The following is a 21,794-nucleotide window of genomic DNA, read 5'->3' as shown; positions in this document are numbered from 1 at the left end:
TTTGATGAAATGTTGGAAATTTACTCACCCAATATCGTCGTAAATACTTTCGCAGACGCTAACATCAGATAAAATCCATACAGCGCTACCAGGTGAAGATAAGCAAAAAGGATAATATTACGCCAAACCAGTTCAAGTTTGCGCTCGCTTGGTTTTACAATTTCCGGAGGAATCATTTTAGCTTGGACCTCGTCATCATGTTCGTGAAGAACACCGGTGGGCATTGATGTGTTTGGTGCCATTGTTATCTGCAATAAGAAATTATCAAGATTAACCAAAGATATATGTTTCAAAAATTTCAGTTTTTATCAAATACTATTAACACATTCAGAACAGCTATGATATAGTTAATACACACAGAAAGATTTAAATAGCTTGCTTTAATTTCTAATGAGATTGGACACCATCATAGAAATTTTGGTGTTTCTTGTAGATCTTCTTTGTTTTTCTTGAAGATTCTTGGTGTTCTCATTATTTTTCTCTTAAATATTGATTTGTATAATTAAACTTGTAATGTATTTATCGTCCCCTTAAAAAAAGTAATTAGTCAAGACAGTGTTTCCATAGGTAACAATTTCCATAGGTATTATTTATCAGATTAGCGCCATTCAGAAGCAGCAAGTGTAAGTATACTGATAAATAGAAGGCTGACTCTGTGTTAAAAACTGGGAACAAATAAATGAAAAACTATTAAAAGTTCAAGGTTAAGCTAAAAGTAGTGGGTCCATTTGCAGAAGAAAAAATTAATAAAAACAATAAAAGTTGCTTCTATCTAAGCTTCTGATACTATCAGCACAATGATATCCATAAATTTACGTGGACCCAACCAACGAGAAATTTGAAATCAATAATCCACTACTGAATATACAAGGACAACTCCAAAATAAAGGTTAATAACGTTAGGGTCTATCGAGGAGCAGGGTGTGGATCTCATCAACATTTACTTAAAGGGTCCGTCGGTACTATTTACATTTAAAGGAAGCCAACAACGAAATGAAGAAGGAAGTTTTATGGAGCTACAAAACATCTCAACTTGGAAGTATAATTTAAAGGTTTCGAAAATGAGTCCACCCAGTTTCTGTATCGAATGGGGGCGAATATGGAACTAAACAATGTTTGTCACTCCTCGCCAATCAATACGTGCAACGAAATCATTAAAGCTATCGACGAAGCTGCAATGGAATAGAAATAAATGATGGAATAAAGAAATAGATCTTATGGGACGAATGAAGAGATTTATAATAAATGTCTAACAACAAATGACATTAGATAGCATAATAACAAAGAAGTAAATAAAGCGGTAAACAAAGCCAAGAATGAGATGTGGAATAAAGCGTGCGACGAGGTAGAGAATTATTTGGGTGGCGCAAAAAGTAAAGAAGCCTGGAAAATAATTAGAGGTAGTAGAACAGGCATAGAAGAACGTAGTAGGTTAATTTAATATCCCCGGAAATCGGGAAATTCTATGAATCATCATAGAACTGACTAAATATGGTCCTGACAAACTAGTTCAGCTATTAGTGGGTACATTTAATTTATTCGTGAGTCGCGAAGAGCTGTTTTCAGAATGGAAAACTGCGTAAATCACCAATCTTTACAAGATTAAATGCGATAGAAAGGATTGTAAGAATTACCGAGAACTTAGTGTAACCAATCTAATCTGTATGGAAGCACCAACGCTCACTGAAACAATGTGGAAAATAATTGAGGCTTTCGAGATGGGGGTCTACCATAGAATGTTAAAAATATCGTGAACGGACAAAGTGACGAATCAAGCAGTTTTACAATGTCTAAACAAAGAAAGAAAGGTTAATACCATAAAAAGAAGAAAATTGGAATAGTTTGTCCACGAGAGGAGAAATCCGAAATATGGACTACGACATGTTATATTTTCACGAAAACTATAAGGAAAACGTAGTCTTTATCGACATATAATCTCTCTAATAATTTTTAACGAATGCTTTATATTAAAATACGAACGTAGAAGTCCATAAAACGATAAGGATTTAAATTTTAAATTCGCCAATTCGGATAAGTCACTGCTTAATTTGTTAAAAATTTATATAAACAGTTATGGGCTATTTTTGTATAATATAAGTATATATTATACATTATATTAAAAAAAACAACTCCGAACTTAGTAATACAATAAAGAAATTTACACAAGACAATAGGAAAAGGAACAAGAAGACGGAACCAAAGCAACAAGTTTACAGAAGAACCAAGACAATCGGATAGAGCTTTAATAGTACAATAGTCTGGACATAGAAGGGCATCCCGATATACTCCTAGGTTTTTCAATTTCCTACTGTATTTAATGATTATTAGGGAACAATAGATCAGACGTAATAGACCATCTGAGGTAGAAGTTAGAGAAGAACTTTGTATAACTTCTGACTTCTGTGAGTTTAGTCAATATTTCAAAATAATTAAAAAGTGATAATGTGGTTCCATAAAGAAATTATATTGCCAAAAAAATTGATACTCATAATAAGAAGCATATGCAAGAAAGTAAGAGGCCAGAATAAGTTCATGAAAAAAAAAGACAGACAGATAGACAAAATTTCAATCAAGCCTCATTTTTTAAAAACTATTGTTAATTTTTTTTAATTATAACAAATCATATTAACAAAATAAGGCTTTTACTTAGACGGTAAATTGCACAGCATTGATTTAGTTCTTAATAAAACAATCGAGGCACAAAATTTTCCTTTCTAAATCAGTTCACAAACAATTCATATTATTATGCAAATGTGAAGATAAAAGGCAGGAAAAATATACTTTGTCACCAGAAACAGAACTTGAATACTCATAAACCTTAAAACGGACAATAAAAGCATTACGCATTTGCCTGAATTCTTACTCATAGGGCTGTTATATTTACAATTATATTTAGATACAACTGATTTAAAAAAAAAACGATCAACATACCTAAAGTTTTGGTAACCAGAATGGTTGTAGTGAAAATAATAATTAACTACTTAAAAACAACTATAAATGAAAACAAAAAACAATTATAATAACCATTTTAGCTTGGAAACAAAGCTTTCTAATAAATATTACTGAATATAGAGCTATTTTGATAAGGAAGTCAATAAAACTGATAACCCCATATTAAAATCAACCAATTGACAAATATTTTTGAGGTTATAGCTTCTAATATCATTCAAGGTTAAAAATAAGTTTTACAAAAATTTCTATATAACATATACACAACACAATCTTATGAATTACTGAAAGAGTGTAATTGTGAAAATAAAAAGGTAGACCTTTGAAAATTTTGATTTTCTAAAAATTTTTTGCCACTTACTACAGTTATCTACAGATAGTTCCCTCGACACCCACGAACGCCGACCTGTTGTTCACTAACCCTAACCAGGGCCAACTAAGTAACAACTCAGAATATTAAATAACATTAAAAATAACATCAATCAGAGAAGCACACAGAGACGTAAGTATATCGGACAATACTATAAAAATCCAAACCTATGTCTGGTGGGTTTTCCTCCTGGATTACTCCGATATCGTAGTCGTGGAACACATGACGCTGACGATATCGACTGGTAAAAGGGGCGTCCTGAGCCGTCTGATGAAGGTCACAAGGTCACGGAGGATGCTCTGCAGGAGGCGAAAGGAACGGGTGGCTGATCGTTGGATTTTTTTTTATAAAAGATTGATTAAACATGAATTTATATAAACATTATGATTTGATATTTTGTAATTTTTTTTTTAATATACATTACGAGGGTAGTTCGATAACTACGGGGTGTAAAAAAAACGCAAGTCACGGAACTCGTTATTTAGATTAGCCATTATTTTAAAATTAAATAAAAATCTTTTACCGCCCAACCATTTTATTAGCATTCGAAATCAGGACACTCGTTATGCACTCATTTAAAACTAAATTCCCGAATTGTGATCATTTAAACTACAGAGCTGTGGACAGGAGTGTATTATGATGAAATAGCACTTGCTTGTTCACGAACTGATTTTAATATTTTCCCTTTAGTTTTGTCGCGAACTTGGAACGAATTGGAACAATACTCGCCATTTATTGTTGTCCCCTTTTTTTAAATAGAATGATTAAAATAATTTCATGAAAATCTCACAATATGACACCTAACATTTACTACTAACTTCTTTCTTTGGCGGAGGAGGTTCTTTGTGTGTCCATTTTAGAGTGTTTTTTGGTATCGGGAGACATTGTTCTATGGTGAACCCAAAGAACAATGTAATAAATCGTTTTCTTACTGGCCTGTACATAAATATATCTTCACTGTACAGTAAAAAAAGGTTTTAGTATAATACAATGTTTTAGCGACCAAGAAACATTATCTAAACATATTATCTAATTGGGGGAGGTTGGACACTTAAAAAGAATATTTTATCCATCCTACCAGTCACGTCAGCCGTAAGGCACATTTTATAATAAATATGCTGATTTCCGATTTGTTTCATCTCATTCATCTCAAATGATCTTTTGCGTCATTGTTGCGCATTTAGTTATTTGTTATTCTGCTCAAATAACACATAAAATGTGACGGAAATTTATAAGCACTATTTAATTGTTTTGTTTTTCGCAGGTCATAAGTAATTCACACTTTTATTACCGAGTAAAAACAACGAAAGCTTCATAATTAACTATCTATTGAACTTTTGGGTATGACGTGTTTCGTTCAGTTGAAATTGAAAACACGTCATGCAGTTTTTTTATAACAATTCAACATTTCTTATGTATCTTCATTATCTTTGCTTTTATCTATATGCAGTTCATATCCAAAAACTACTACAATTCTCCATACGTTTTTGTTTTTTGTCATACCAATATTAATTTCCTTCATTATGATCTTTGTTCTAACCATCTCTCACTTCTTTGCAAATATGGAAAGCAACTATGTTGGACTTTTATAAATTTTATAGAAGTGTGAATCATTGGACAAAACAAAATGAGGAACTGCATGGAAGTGATAAAAATTGTTAAATCATTAAAAACTATAAAAAACAAAATCAAATTATTAAGAGATGATATCAAAAGAAGTATCATGAGCAGACGTTTTAAACAATTTAGGAAAATAAAAACTTTCAGAGCAAAACTCGAAAATACAAGAAATACGAAGAGCAAAAATACAACACCAAAAGGAACGATATTGCCAGCAACCGATAAATATAAACTTAAACAACTCCATAAAGATGGCAAATAATCCCAATATGAAAGCTAATACTAGACGTATTAGTAAACAATTTAAAATTTATTAAAAAAGGGCATTATTTACGATTTTCCTAATAGTCCAGTCGTCAGAGATTTGACATCTAAAAATCACACGAACAAGCTAAATTTTGATGAGAATGTCAATTTTGGTACCACAAAAAAGATGCAGAAAAGTTTACTAGTCCTTCCCCTTAAAACGCTCCCTCGTAGGGGTCGAAAAACTGAAAAAACTCGGTTTACAACGGTAAACATTCGATATTTTTTGATCAGTGTCCTATCGACAAAACTCAAAATGTGTTTTAAAGGTGAAGAGTGCAGCTTTCTTATGCAATTTTTCTGTTTTGTCGCAAATGAAGTCATATTCTATAAACCTGTTAAATAAACTACTGATTTTTTTGCGATTTTTTACGATTCTCATGAGATCAATAAAATTTATCATTATTATTTACCGGTGTCAAACTCAAAACCGATTTCATGCTATAGGCAGTGGTAAACTGTTTTACATATTTTTTGGGATCCCAAAATTAACATTCTCGGCACAATTCAGCTTGTTCGTACGATTTTTGGAGGTTCAGTGGCATTTTCGTATTGTAGTATAAAGAAGTAATTTGTCTTCTTAAAAGGGAATAGTCTAGAATGAAAAAAATAGCACTTTGTTCTTCTCGTAACCAGGAGTTTAAGTTAGGGACAATTGTGTTACAAAAAAGTGTACTTATCTCTAATACTGGATAATATCGATGGCAATCTACAAGTGGGTACTTATTCTGAATATTCATGTGTTACACAAAACGTGAATGAATAGAACAACGTATTTTATTATATGAATGACGCGTACTTTGTTTTAAGAATGAATAGTACTGCGTATATCGTTTAATTTACATATTTATGAAAATCAAACACTTAAGTAATTACAATTTCGGTAATTGGTTAGGTATCAGGTCAGGCTCAGATAGGTTAGGTCACTGTTATAATTGTTACCATTGTTATGTTAAAGGTTATTTTTGGCCCATCATAAATAGAAAACAAAACAACATAATGTACAAAACAGTATTAACAACTGATATAATCTATGTGACAAGTGTCTTATAGAATATATATATGGACAGTGTTAGTGGAAAATTGTTACCAGTTTTGTTAAGATTCCTTCCACTTGTTTGGGTAGTTTGATTTCCGGCACACTTTAACCATGCCCATACCATGTTAGCTGTTCATCTTTGCCTTGAATAGTTCTCAACGTTTCGGCGCCATACAAAAGAGTACTTTTAATCGTGGTTTAATAAATATTAAATTTTCTCCCCTGAGTCCCCTGAACCTTTATTTTCCTCCTTAGTCCTCTATTCAGATATCTTAAGACTGCTTTGCTTTTGTTATTCGTTTCTGTATTTCTTTTTTATCGATGTCAATGTAAATTCTACATAAACTTAGTCCTGACAGCGGGAGATGTTTTATCCATTCTCAAGATCTAAGTTTTTTGGCTCGTTTCCAATAAAGAAATATTGGTTTTTTTTCTATTTCTATTCATTGCTGTTATCACCTAGGATAAATTAAAGCACATTTGTTGTGCCTATGTTGTGTTGAACCAGGTTCTGGGTTCTTTAACTCTTCTTCGTGGATCTCGCTTTTGAAATATTTTTCTTTTCTTCATTCTTCTGAGGACATCCTTATTTGTGACAGAATAGAGAGGGTGTGGCTCTTGAAGAAGGCTTTTATCTGATTGAAGGTGCATCTGTCTTTTCCGATGCGCGTTAATCGAGTTGGTAAGATACAACAATTCTGGCGTAAACTTTTTGTAACAGGAATTACTTGATAAATAATGTTTACCTGTTTTTATTCGGGATTTTTAATCTTTAGACAGTTCTTGAAAAGTGTTAATAAATGTGTGATTAAATGTTGTCCATAACTTCGTTATAGAGATGATCAACCACGAATGTAAATGTAAGTTTCTAGACTCGTGGCTGACATCGTCGATGGATGATCTTCCTTCAACTAAGCTGGTCTGTTGCTTTTATTCGTATTGTTTATATTCTTCGCATTGCTTTGGAATTAGATGACCATTTAAGCAGACATATTTTAAAACCTCAAAAACCTTGGAAATACGCAGGATCGAAAAAAAAATTAATCCTAAAAACATTACCTATTTTAAACTGAGTTGGGCTTTCACGGCCATCGTCTAACTTGTTAAACTGATTGTTCGGGCTGTTAGGCCGTTGTCTTCTAAGATTAGATCTCAGAACTCTCAGTTCTCGAGAACTAATCTCAGAAGACAACGGCCTAACAGCCCGAACAAACAGTTTAACATTATCTATTTTAATTTCACACTGAATTCAAAAGTATTAAAAACGACTGTTGGAATAAATATAATAAATACTCCAATTATTTTACTAATGCAAACGCTAGTTTGACTGTGTCTTGCTATAAGAACGCACTGAAGGGAATTAAATGGTTTCAGTAATGCCTGATTTCATCGTTTCGTTCGTAGAATGACGTCACCAAATGAGTGCGTCAGGTTTTTGTATATACCGATTGAATATATGTTAAGTTCTCCTAAAAGTAGGTTACACTCTTAAGAATTGCAGCATAAATTACTTCAGGTCTAGTGTGTTTCACATTTTTCATAGTCACAATACATAATCACCCTTATTTTTTCGGAGGATTCCGCAATTTATTCCTGCCGCATTAACAGTAATTCTTCAGTGTTTTCTCAATCTTATCATTTTATGTTGTACATATATACTTCTGTACTATGAATTTTAATGATCGTATGAAATGTCGTCACACTTCTGTATTCTCGGTATGTTTGAGTCGAAAATAACTGGACTGATGATTACATTTTTATATTTATAACTTTTTTGGTACGTATTACGTAAAAATATAATAGTCTATGTCTATACAAATCCTCAGTGTCTTTAATGACTTACATAACCTAAATAAGTCAATCAAAGTGAAATTCTTCAACGACGTTTGTAGTAAGTAGCGAAATGTCCTACTTGCCTTTTCGATTTCATATTCGTAATAGTTTATAATCATTTTATAAACGAATATGTTACATGTCAGTTGCCGCGAAATGAGAATATTTCGATTGTTAGGCTGTTGAATTAAAGAAAGTAATGTAACTCGTTAAACAAGATGAGGTTTTATCGTAACCGTTTTATGATGGAATACTTTATAATATGGTTTGTTTTTTAACCAGGAGGAGTAATTCAAACTTACCGCATCGTAATGCTTGTTTGTAATTGGTCCAACCGCAGGCAAGTTTACTCCACTAAATTATGACATTTTGACATTAAGGACATTTATGAAATTTTAAAATTCAAAATTTATTTGACGCCGAGTAGATTTGGGTCATTTATCATCAAATGAAAAACAATGCATTAAGTAGAAGTACAAACAAATAAAAATTGATAATCCTGGAATGAAAATACCAGCCATGGTAGCAAAAATAAAACAGGCAACAGGTTAGTTTTGCAGAATAGTTATTGTTAAAATCAAGACTTACTAAAGTAATGTGCTAATTTTAGGTGTTGCGAATTCAACTATTTACAGGACAATTAAGGAATATAAGCAGACTGGAACAGTAAGATGTCCTAAAAATATTGGCGGTCGACCTTCTATCCTTACAGCATACGATGAAAGAGTTAAAACATCTGTATGACAGATAGTACACAGCTTCTTTTTCAAGAATGAATTGCCCACTTTAAATAAAATTTTAAGTGAAATTAACAACCGACCAGATCTTCCAAATATGTGTCGTTCGTTATTATATAAATTCTTGAAGCAAATCAATTTTAAGTAAATGTGGGTTAGCCACAAATATATAGCAAATAAAAAGTGCAACACAAAGATCTTAATATTGTGTCTGAGTTAGGCAATCAATTAGAAGATAAAGAGCTTTATTCAAATGTACATTTTATTATTTTGTAGGTACTTGAAGAGAAGTCGAAAAAATATTCTCATTGAACGTGATTAAATTATAAGATGGAGACGTAATTATCTAACTTTTATAAAACAGTACAGAAGTTTATTAAAATTTTATTAAATTATATTTAATTTTTATTGTAATTAAAAAAACAAAACAATATATTGGAATTGAATTGGAAAAAAATATTATTCAAACATAAACAAACAACGTTAGGTTAGAATCGTCGTGTGAGGTTGTCCGATACTGATTACTGGATACCGCATGGCCGAGATATTCAACCAAAAAAGAAGATGTATTTGGTGACTTTTCTAGTAACTTTCTTGGATGTGAATCTGTCTTTTTAGTTGACTCCTTCTGGTTTAAAAACAAACCATAAATACATCCAAAAATGCATATTGAATAATATTGAGTGATGGATTTTCTGTATATAGTTCGTTCTTTAAACTCAAGATATGCGATGAGATTTTAATACACATGTGGATAAATCCAAAAGATATATGAAGTGGATACGAATAAGATACAAAAGGAGGTTTATTGTTGATCATCATTATAATTCTGGCTTTAAAACCCTGTGTGGGTTCTAGTCTGTTTTTAGGTCTTCATCGATCTTATCAAGGAACCTTGTTCTGGGTCTTCCTCTTCTTCTCTGAGCATTGGGTCTATCAAGAAGCGTTTTTCTAGCCGGATCATTTTGTTCCATCCGCATTACATGCCCTACTCACCTCAGATGTTATATCTTAATATATTTTACGATATCACCAGCATAGGCAAGGATTTGCACTGATTTATTATATATTGAACCAATGGTTGTAATTTGATTGAACAGTATACAGGAGAAGCGCAGTCCGTTATTTGTTGTAAAAGGTTCAGTCAGACAGGATTCGTACTCTACATTCAACTTTTTTAACAGCTACTTTTGGGGACAGGATTGCAATCTGATGAATTGTCAATTTACCACCTCTGAAACTAACCTGGTACAATTGTACAAAATTGTATTTCCTATTATTCGTTCTGCATGTGGTGCCATACGGTGGCATATTATAGTAGAATATTTTATACGCTGCATTTAGAAGCGCAATTCCTCTTAAAGATGTTTCCTTTTTGTGAATGGTGCATATATATATATATATATATATATATATATATATATATATATATATAATATATATATATATATATATATATATATATATATATATATATATATATATATATATATATATATATATATATATATATTGTAAAGACTACGACCGTCAATTTATATTTCTAAAGTATTCAACTAGTGAATTCAGAGGTTTAATCGGTCATTCAGGTTGGCAAATAAAAAAAGAAGTCAACTACTTCATAAGTTTATTGAAGACGTTTCGCCTTATATTTCTAAAGCTTCATCAGTTCTCTAAAATATAACAAATGACATTGAGTTTATAAGAAATACAGATATAGTTCATAACTTACAACTCAATATCGATAACATACTACATATTGAGTTGTAAGTTATGAACTATATCTGTATTTCTTATAAACTCAATGTCATTTGTTATATTTTAGAGAACTGATGAAGCTTTAGAAATATAAGGCGAAACGTCTTCAATAAACTTATGAAGTAGTTGACTTCTTTTTTTATTTGCCAACCTGAATGACCGATTAAACCTCTGAATTGACTAGTTGAATACTTTAGAAATATATATATATATATATATATATATATATATATATATATATATATATATATATATATATATATATATACTTCAACAACTACAACAGTATTTTTTATTGATTGTTTAACCAATGTCACATAATTGTTGTTTTTTTCGTACCACAAACTACAACAGCCTAATAAAAATATCGTTTATGTCTGTAACTTCTTCTTTTTTACCTTGAAAACGTTCAATTATTTTTGACATGTAAGCATTGGCTAATTGTAAAAATAACAAAACGATTAAACTAGGGGTTTTTATTGCCAGTAACTTTACTCGAACACAATCACCTTTTATCGCACCCATGCATATACGTGTGGACCGATATAGGTTACTTGAAGGTTAGATAACAGCCGATGAGCCAATTATTCTTTTGTTTGTCTACGTCGACGATTTATGGTAATAATTGTGGCAATATTTACCGCGGGAAAAATCATCTATATACTGACGAAGCATTACAAATCGCCATCGTAAACGAAAATATATTGTTACGCTAGGAATTTTGTTTAATAAATTTATTCCGCATTCATAAAATATGTGTTTCAAGTTTTGAGGTCAGCGATGTTTCCGTTTCTTTTTTTTAACGTTGAAAAAGCTTGAAAGAGATGTTAGAAGATTAGAGATAGTGGTCAAGAAGTAGGTGACTGTACCACATACATAAAAACTTAATATTGAAAACATTTTTTATTTATTTATAAATAACGGATGAATTTTTTTTTCAGTCCATAATATAGATATCAATAAAAGATATTTAAGCACTAACAGAGAAGTATGTCATAAAAGTAGACTTTTTATGGAGATATCTCTTTGATATCCTAAAATAAGAACGATTTTGTCTTAAGTGACAAAAAATATTTAAATATCTATATTGTATGATAGGCTTTTCTAAAGTGTTTGTCGGGAGAATTCTGTTGAGTCTTGTATCCTAGGTCGCCTTTTTCATTTGCATAAATCAACTGTTTAAGTGAATTTAAGTGGATACAAATTGAATCTCTATTCCGCCACATTTTCGTTTTCACAGCTTAAAAGCGCTTTCGCTGAATATATTTTAAAAAACTTTGGATAAATACAGCACCCTTGATGTAGTTTTTTTTTTATTTAATTTATAAAGGATTCAGAGATTTTTTTACCAAATAATTTCCAAATAGATGATTTCATATATTTGTAAAAGATTTGGAGTTAGTGTATGATTAATATTAGTGTACTGAAATTCACTCAGTTAATTAATGGTACTTAATAATTTATTGCACTTTTGTATATAGACTTAAATGTGCCGTTTTCAATTCTTCTAGACATGGGCATTTAAAGAAGAAATATAGCAAAACAATGCAAAGAAACTGGTGAAAATTAATACTTCTTCGAAATGAATAAGTGGTATTATCAAATATCACTCCGCCACTGTCCATTGCAATTTTCCCCTAATAATAATTGCAACGACAATAAAATGCAATATAATATACCGACCAATGCTAACAAATGATTAACTAAATAACTTGGAAAGGGGGCTTACTACGTACGCACTTGGTGCTTTTTCAATCAGACAAATTTCCTATCATGTTGTATATGAGTGATTGTAGGTTTATTATATCATAAAAGAGAAGAATGATATCAAAAATATGGATCCTTCTGTTTTGGAATGAAAAAAATTAATTAATGAAATTTTATCTACTATTTTCGGAATGCATTTTTAAGTTTTATGTAGTGATTCAAAAGGCTGGTAGAGTCGAAAGTGAGCAGCTGCCTAAATGGACAATTCAAAATATAAAATCTTCTACCCAAAAAAAAAAAACAAAAAACTTCTATGTCAGCAGTATTCCAAAAAACAAACTTGACTTATGACATATGCCTATTCACTCTAAAAAATCACTTACAGTGTCATAGATACAATCTACAATGTTTTAATAATTTTTTTTTCAAGCAGATTAATCAGAATACTGAAAGTTTCCCAATGGCTTCAAAATGATTTAAATATTTAATTGCGGAGAAGACATACTGCTTCAACTCGAATTAGTAATTCTTTCTTTTTTGTCGATAGCTGTTAGTACTAGCTTTTTGTTCTTAATTTATAGAAATCAAATGACTAAATTTATGGTTGGCTCGTTGGTATAAAATATATTGTGAAATATATGAGAATCCGAAGGATACAACAGCTATGAAGACAAAGACATACATAGAAAGAAAAAAAAATGTAATCTTAATAAAAGATGATAAAAAAGAAAAAAAAAAACTTTTTAAAAATAGAAAAACATGCACCCCAAACCTTGATAACAGATTACATTAGGTGCTTAAAAACCTTTAGATATAATTAGTAGATTGCCTTTGTTGCTCTGGCTTTGTAGAGGGAGTTTTATAGTATTACCTATTCGCTCCGTGCGTGACCATGGTAGGGGTACTTTGAAACGATGAAAGCGTGCGTAGCGGCGAAATATGACAAAATTGGACCAACCTTTTTACGCATAAATTTTATCAAAAATGTGTGCAAATACATATTGCGTATTTAATTGTGCTAATAATAGCAAAAATAGTACGTGTAGTTTTTATAGGTTCCCAAAGATTACATATAAATTAGAGAAAAGAAAAAGATGGATCCGTGCTATTAATATGAAAAAGTAAACATCACATACTTCATTTTTATGCAATTGAAATAGGAAAAATTTAAATACTTTACCTTAAATGATATTTTATAAGGCTTGAAGCTAACTGCAGAGTGCCTGATGACTTTAGCTTTTATATCCTAACTTTTACTATTATTGTTTTTAAATATATGCTCTTTCGCGTGAAAAACTTGATTTGCCAGTACTAGATTTTTCCCTTTCTTTTCCGTTTATGGTTGAAAAGATATATTATGATGAATTTTGAGAAACCCAGTTTTTAATACTACATTTATTTTGTAAACTGTATAAATTGAAAAAATATAATTAAAAAGTTAATTATTAATAATTGTCAATTTCGCATGTATTTAACAATGTCAAACATATGTCATATGTTTAACCTGAAAATTGGTAGGTCCAAAACTGTCAGATGAAGGCGGTAGGTGTTATAATAGGGTATATTTTGACAGATTTATTGTCGGAAACCTACAACACAACAATTCCTACTTCTCAGTATTAATAGCTCAAGTATCCTACTATTGCAGTCTTCTTTCTTTAAAAAAAGAAGAATTATTCTAAATAGTGGAAGTGTATACTAAACCAATCAAATTTTGGGTAGTATATATTTAAAAAATATATTTTATTTGTTATAATTTAACATAACTATTTATTATATGGTGCAGATAAATAAATATTGATTGTCGGTAATTCGCAAAGTTCTATTTTATTTATTATTTAGTTTGTTTACTATTAATATTGGCTATGAGTACGTGTGCTTGGTTGTATAGTAATTTCCAACCACTTTTAGTCTGTCAAAAAGTAACTAACTTCGCAAAAAAATAATCACTAAATTCACTAGACAGGACTGGGAATAGCGAACTGAGTTTATAGCTTAACATTAATTCGTTTATTGTTTACAAAAATTCCTATAGTATGTATGCACGAGTAGTAAAACACCTACAACTTAAATAACCAATTTTAAAAATTGGAATCACGCAACTGATGATAAAACAATGCATAACATAAAACATAATAAAAAGTCACGCCTTTTATAGCATAATCCAGTGAATGAATCTCCTACTCTAATTAAAATATAAAACAATTACATTTTCAATTATTTTCCTACCGACTTGAATTTTAATGGTCAGTTTTTTGTATTATGCGGTTGAATAGTATTGGAAATCAATCAGTAATTTCAAATTCTTACGAATTATTTAATACTTTATTTACCCGTTTCAAACGAAAAGGAAGTTAATCGATAATAAAGCTTTTGGTGTAATTACCAATCAAATAAACTAGTGACATTAATACTGTAATTAGTATTTATTATGGAAGGAATGTTGTATTGTGTTGTATGGTTAAATAACAAATACTTGGTGTTGTAGGTCAACGGAAGACAGTTTTACATGTGTTGAAGAAAGTTTCATATCACAACTATTATTGTATAATACAATAACTTAGCTACTTTTACCATTATACAAAATAGATCTGTACCTTAGAATAGATATTTATTATATTATCTACTTACTATTTTCTTGAAAGCTTTTATCCAAGACCATTAAGTTTTGAACAAAGCTCTTAAAAAAGCTGAATTGAGTTTTATAAGCTCTGGATATAAAATACGTGAAGAAACGTTGCAAGAATTGAATAGAAGAAATGAAAAACTGAAATATGTTGAAATTTAATCCTTTCCTAAGCAGTTTTTTTAGGTTCGGTAACAAACGATAATAGCTTGAAAACAAATCAGGAGACTAGGTAGAATGAGACCTAATTCAAACAGGATTCATAAATTTTGCTATCACACTTAGGGGCATGAACATGAACAATCATTATACGTTTAGGAGTATTCGAATTCGAACAAAAATAATTTTTTCTGTCTAGTCACATATTTGAAAAAGAGGCAACAATAAAAAAACTTGAAACTAACAAAAAGAATATGATAAAGTACACAATCAAAACCAATTAAAAAAATTTAATAGTAAAGATACGTTCAAAGAACAGCAGATTACAGAGCAGTACAAAGTTTTAATTAGGTAATATTGCAACAAGGAAGAAGCTTGTTTCAGGATACAGGTACAATTCCAAAAATGTAACGACCAGCAAAAACAATTTAGTCAATTTCGAAATGGCGTTCGATAGAGTTAAATGCTCAAAGTTGCTGGAATCCTCATGCAATGTCGATGTGGATGGAAAAGATTTACGGAGTACTCAAAGCTTACATTAACATCACAGGGCGAAAATTATTATTTTAACTTTACACCGATACTTCAAAAAGTAATGAAGGAGTAAAATATGTTTGGTCTCTGATAAGCAAGCTGCACTAAAGTCTACAACTTTGAAGTCTACATCTTGTGAGTCCGTAATAGCTTGGAAAGGCAATCTTATTCTTAAGTAATTAGCAGAGCACAACAAATTGGTTATGGGTGCCAGGACATAAAGGAATATCTGGTAACGAGATTGCTGATAGTGATGCTAAAGAAGGAGCTAGTACTCTTTTTATCGGACCAGAACTATTGTGCGGTATTTCAAAAAGCCGGATCGTGAAATGTGGCCAATAATGAAAGAAGGAACTTAGATACCATCTGTAAATTGGGTAAAGCGGACAGAGAAACATGTAGATTCTCCGAAAACGTAAAATCAGAGGAAACGACCAAACACTTTGTTGATAAATGCATGGAAGTTGTTCGCGAATGTCATAAATACCTACAGATGTCTTTTTAAAACCTAGTAAAGAAACATAAGTGGATCTGACCCGAATAATAGGCTTTCTTAGAACTCTGCATCTTTTGGACTGAAAAGTAGATGTAGGGTATTCAAAAAAGATCTTTAAGGTCGTAGTGCGGAAATCAGAGATGGTGAACAAATATCCAGCACTGTAAATATCCATCAAGGAATCCGACTGAGTTTTACTTACCTTATTTATCACGTGTCCATTAGAAGGTAAGTCGACGTTAAAAACCAAAACTACTATTATAAAAAGAAAAAAAAAAGGTTCTACGATCTATAACAACAAACAATAACACACTGGAACAAGTTTGCGAATTTAAGCATCTAGGATGCTGGATTAACTGGCTGGAGTCGGATCCTGAAAAAGGGGTCAAGGCCAACCAGAACTAACTTCGTTAATTACGTGAATCTATCTAGCAAGTAAGTTTTGTCCCACAAAACGAGCTTTGTTCCACGAAAGAAATTAAAGATCGTTGTCTCTAGTTAGCTTAAGTAATTGAAATTAAAAAAAAAACGTCATACGACTTTTTAGTTTTTTTTTTTCACTAATTGTAAGAACAACTTTAGATAGGAAATTTAATTGCCAACAATTTTACTGTACCCATTTATTCGGCATGAAACATTGGGTACGCACAGTCAAAAAGTTTTCCTGAATTGTCCACAACTTTTTTTTTAATAGAGCATATTCAAAGTCTAGTTTTAAAAATCTTTCAGACATACTTCTACAACATTCTAAGGTCCGATTCCCTACAACCAACCCAAAGAGATTCATCTGGGCTACATTTAGTATTCGATGAAGGTATTTGTGCGACCTTTGTTGCAGTACAAAATGCATGCAAAATGGGTAATGTAAGATGGAACACTGTAAAAAAAAATTTAATACATTAAACGTCCAATTATGTAAACGAAGCTTAAGAGTATTACTCAAAATAATAAATATCTGGAAAACATTACACCTGGGCCATACAAGTAATGACAAATATTTCTTTCCACAACTTAAAGTTGCATGTAAGTAGGAGTGGAAGAAAGGAATGGACAGAAAAAGTTTGTCTTAGTTGCGTGACATGAAGAATGAACAGGACTTGAATATTAAAAAAAATATAATCATCTGAGCACAACGGTGAGTTGACTCTTGTCATCCAGACCCTCCATTAGTAGAAGCAGCACGTGAAAATGGATTTAAGTACACGATGAATAATTAAAAAAAGATAAACGTCGAAAAATTAGTAAAAATTGACAAATTATTAAAAATATTGATTACTCTGTATAATGAAGAAACAAAAAAGAAATCTGACTTTCCTAATAGAGTATTGTAATAAACTTTTGTAACAAATAAAAGAATTATAAAAATAACAATCTAATGTTTTATAATGTTCTATACTACAAGGAATTACTTCTCTGAATGTATATAGCAAAATCGCCAGATCTAATCCACGACCACGAGTCATGCCACCAAGCATGAGTCTTTATATCTCATTCCTGATAGGCTGCTTTCAAATCACCCGATTCAACAGGCAACTGAACAGCTTGCTGGCCAAAATAAACCAACAATGAACTTTATCGATTTACTAAGTACACGTACCCACAAATTATAGCGAAGAAATCTTCTAAACTGTTTATTCTCACGTGTTAATAATATACAGTTAAATTTTGTGGATGGTCGTGGTCGTAGATTTAAATGATAATAAAAATAGTTTTAAGTTGATATGTAAGAGGTTACAAAATATATTTTGAAAACTTTTGAAATAACGACAAATGTGACGATCTAATCGACTGTAAAATGAGGAAATTATAGAGTAATTTTGAAACTGTTTCATTGATAATAATTTATTATTGCTTTATTGGCAATATTGTTGAAATGTGCCAATATAATAAATTATAAGCTGCATATCTGAAACTGGTATGTTTTCGAAAATAAGCATTTCATAAAATGGTTTTGTAATAATGATAAAATATAAAATAATATGTTTTCAAAGATTTGTAAATTTCTATCTAGGTAATTTTCTAACATGGACACAGGAACTACGACAAGAATACAGAATCAATTGAGTTGACAGAGGAATTAAGCACTATTTGTTTTCTGTTCTCTAGGATTTTGCTTTAATATGTAATACCTACCTATAAGAAATTGTATAAATGGATATTAAATGGATAAACCAGGAATTGCCCGACTTTCAAATAGAAAATCACAAATACTTCAAATAAGAATTACCTACTTATGTGTCCAGGCTAAGATAATAAAACTAATAATAAATTAAACAACTACAGGGGTTACAGTTTTTTTACATCAGTAAATCACAAGAATTTTATTGAAAAAGAATTCTATAAAGATGAAAAGCTTTAAGCGAGATATGAAAAAGAATATAAAATACTTAAAAATGATATACTTAATATATAGATCACAATATAGGAGTTGCAAAAGCAAAAGGACACTGGCAGACAACAATAAATGCGACAGTGACAATTAGGAGAAAGGAGAAACTATAAAAAACAGAAATATAAAAAATTTATAAAGTCAGGGACACTCTCCAAATGAATTAGTTGAAGTAATATACCCAAATTGTATTGTTAAAATGATGAATTCACTTAAACGGTGAACAATGAAATATATCTAAATGCGGATTATAAGCGCTATATAAACTGTTATAATTGACATTTTCAATGTCAAAAATATTTTATTATAATAAAATTGCCCTGTAAAACATTGTAAGAAATGATTTTAAATCACTTCTGTTTTTGTATCAATCGCAAATTACTGCAAACCACTCACCTGTTATAAATTCACAGTAAAATCACAAGAAAATTAAGTCCAAGAGTCTTTCTGATTTTCACTAACAGTTTTTACAAGCTACTCCAAACTTGCAAAGTGCACTATGGGTAATGTAAACACTGTTGACTTGTTCTCCCGGTAATATAGGGCTTGACAAAACAAGACCTAGCACACAACTGACAGGAGAAGTTGCAAAATAAATTTATATATGGGTTAAGCGGTTCAAAGTCACGCAACGTGCCGTGGACTCTGCGACTTCGCCGGTAAAAATGATTGAAGTCCACGTGGTCGTTTCAAGTTTGGGGTTCAACGATTGGCCTAGACCGTGTATTGGTCAGGAAAATGTGCGAGAGCCTTGGTAGTTAGAGGTGATCAGTATATTATTAACTGTTATTTTTTCGCTGTTATCGAAAATCAAATGTTTAACTGCGGCAGTAAAAACATGATCTTAGATGGGGATGGGACTTCCTGATTTTATTTATAACATTTAAAAAATTAAAAAGAAAACGGTACATTTAGTTCCTTAATAGCCACATCTTAAAACTCTGCTGACTACAATATCATTATGAATGATAATTATTATTATATACACGCAATGGTTAGAAAGAGATATTTTATAGTTGTTTTCAAGATATTTGGTTTACTTCTACAAATGCCAGGGCCATAAACGACCCTTATATCAACGATGAGTCTATATTCGTTGCTTATACGTATATCCATTGTGTAGACACGTTTGAAGCAATATACATTATACAAGCAAGATATACAGAGTTGGTCTTAACGATGGTCTTAACACATTTTATTGTACCCTTTCTTCTGGAATTCTATATTTGCAATATTTGTAATATTTTTGAAAAAATGATTAAATTTTTTTTAGAGAGATTGGGAGAAAGAGTGAAAGAGAGAGGGACAGTGAAATGATTAAAGGCGTAGCATCAAATGGGGAGATGTTCAATCTGCATTTTTATCTGGTATAATAAGTTGTTCAGTATAACAACTTTTTTTAATACACATAATAACAGTTTTATATAATACCACCTCACTATTTTTAACATAATCATGTTTGAAAACGATTTCTAGAGAATAGAGTGGAAATCGAAACGTCAAACAACAATTATAATAAATAATATTTTCATTGCAATTAATTGTGGTTATAAACCCTACCCATTAGAAAGAGATGAAGGGACTGCTTTGCGCCAATTTTCCCCAATGGGGAAACGATAATATATTTCAACAATCAGTCTATTTGTATTATATATCTGAGTCTGAATGATAAGAGATGGGAAAGTTTACAATATGATGTCTTTATCCCAAATCACAATGTCACATGTAAGGGTAAGGAACATATGTAAAGAAATAAGGAACATAAGTCATAGGAACATATGTAAAGAAATATCTGAAGTGGAAATTAAAAATGCAGTTGAAACAAAATTGGTCTCCTGTAAAGTAATTGACATAAAAAGACTAAATAGGAGAATTCTTGAAGAGGGAAAAGAACAAAACTATGTACCAACAACCACCATATGCATAACATTTACAGGAAAAGCACTGCCCAGGGAGGTGCTTGTGTATGGATTACACATGAGGGTTATTCCATATGTCAGCCCAGTTCTAATTTGTGAAAACTGCCTGTTATATGGTCAATTGCAATAATCAATGCAGAGGGAACCCAAAGTGCCAGAGCTGTGGAAAAAACCAACACGGAGAGGCCTCGAATTGTGAAACATACTGCATACACTGCAAAAATCATGATCATATCTCTAAAGATAAAAAAATGTAAAGAATTCCAACGACAAAAAGAAATAAAAGCCCTAATGTCTTTCTCTTACATCTCATATTACGAAGCAAACATGCAAATAACAAAAAATGAAAACAGGGAATACTCTTTGAACGAAGAGAATTTTCCTGTCTTGCATAAAAAATCCAAGCCTAATAATATAATAGATATCACAGAAAGAAGAATAGAAGCCATAAATAATGACACAAATATACCAAAATATAACCAAATCGTCAAATATCAACCCACCAAAAGAAGGAAACCAAACATGACAGGATATTACAAAAAACAACACAGTGCTCAACTAATTAATCCGGAGGGAAGATTGAACTGGGCAACAAACTCTCAATCAATCCATCAACATCAAAAGGTTACAGTGCAAATAAGGAAACTGAACATGGAATCTCCCATGCAATGTCATTACTACCACCACAACATAAAGAGATGGTACTATGTTTTGTAAACAACTTGCTAAGAAACTTATACCCTAACTCATCTAATGTATCACAATATAAAACAATTAAAAGCAGCTCAACAAATAACATAACCTATGATTTAATATGAAAAAATAAATCTTTCACTCCTTTGACTATAATACAATGGAATATGAGATCATATAATGCTAACGTGGATAACTTAAAAATAATTATCAAAGAATACAATCCTGACATATTATTGCTAAATGAAACATGGTTAAATAATAACCATATAATCAGATGCAAGAACATCAAGTAATTAGAAATGATAGAGATGATTCGTATGGTGGTATAGCCATTCTTATTATGAATGAAGTAGAATTTTATGAAATATCTTTATGTAATAAATTTAATAACAACTCTCAACTCCAAGCAATCTTCCTCCCTAAATTCAAAACTAATCTACTTAATGCCTATGTCCCTAATGCAAATACCATATCTAAACAAAAATGGATAAAATTGATCCAGGAAATCAACAAACCAGTAATAATGGGAGACCTGAACGCCAATCATGAGGCTTGGGGTAGCCCCTGTAATAATTTCAATGGGAGAAACATCTTCCAAACATTAGATGAGCTGGAACTAGTTTTTTTAAATGATGGTTCATATACCAGAATAGCAT

The 21,794-nt window shown here is 31.1% G+C and overlaps 1 protein-coding gene across 2 annotated transcripts in view; it reads right to left on the bottom strand.

The window, feature by feature from the left end:
- Positions 1–21,794, bottom strand: part of LOC140450404 (acyl-CoA Delta-9 desaturase-like) — a 75,684-nt gene that overhangs the window by 18,294 nt on the left and 35,596 nt on the right. The window contains exons 1-2 of one of the 2 annotated variants that reach the window (XM_072544032.1): positions 18,920–19,167; positions 29–248 (exon numbers count right to left, since the gene is read on the bottom strand). In XM_072544032.1, coding sequence (XP_072400133.1) covers positions 29–242 — 214 coding nt within the window. In that variant the 5' untranslated portion in view covers positions 243–248; positions 18,920–19,167. Of the gene's footprint in view, positions 1–28; positions 249–18,919; positions 19,168–21,794 lie in introns of those variants that run through there. The other variant, XM_072544025.1, reaches the window with a different exon arrangement.

Source organism: Diabrotica undecimpunctata, chromosome 1 (genome assembly GCF_040954645.1).
Source record: "Diabrotica undecimpunctata isolate CICGRU chromosome 1, icDiaUnde3, whole genome shotgun sequence".
Lineage (NCBI taxonomy): Eukaryota > Metazoa > Arthropoda > Insecta > Coleoptera > Chrysomelidae > Diabrotica > Diabrotica undecimpunctata.
The sequence above is the reverse complement of the archived record's forward strand: the minus strand, read 5'-3'. Positions and strand labels throughout refer to the sequence as shown.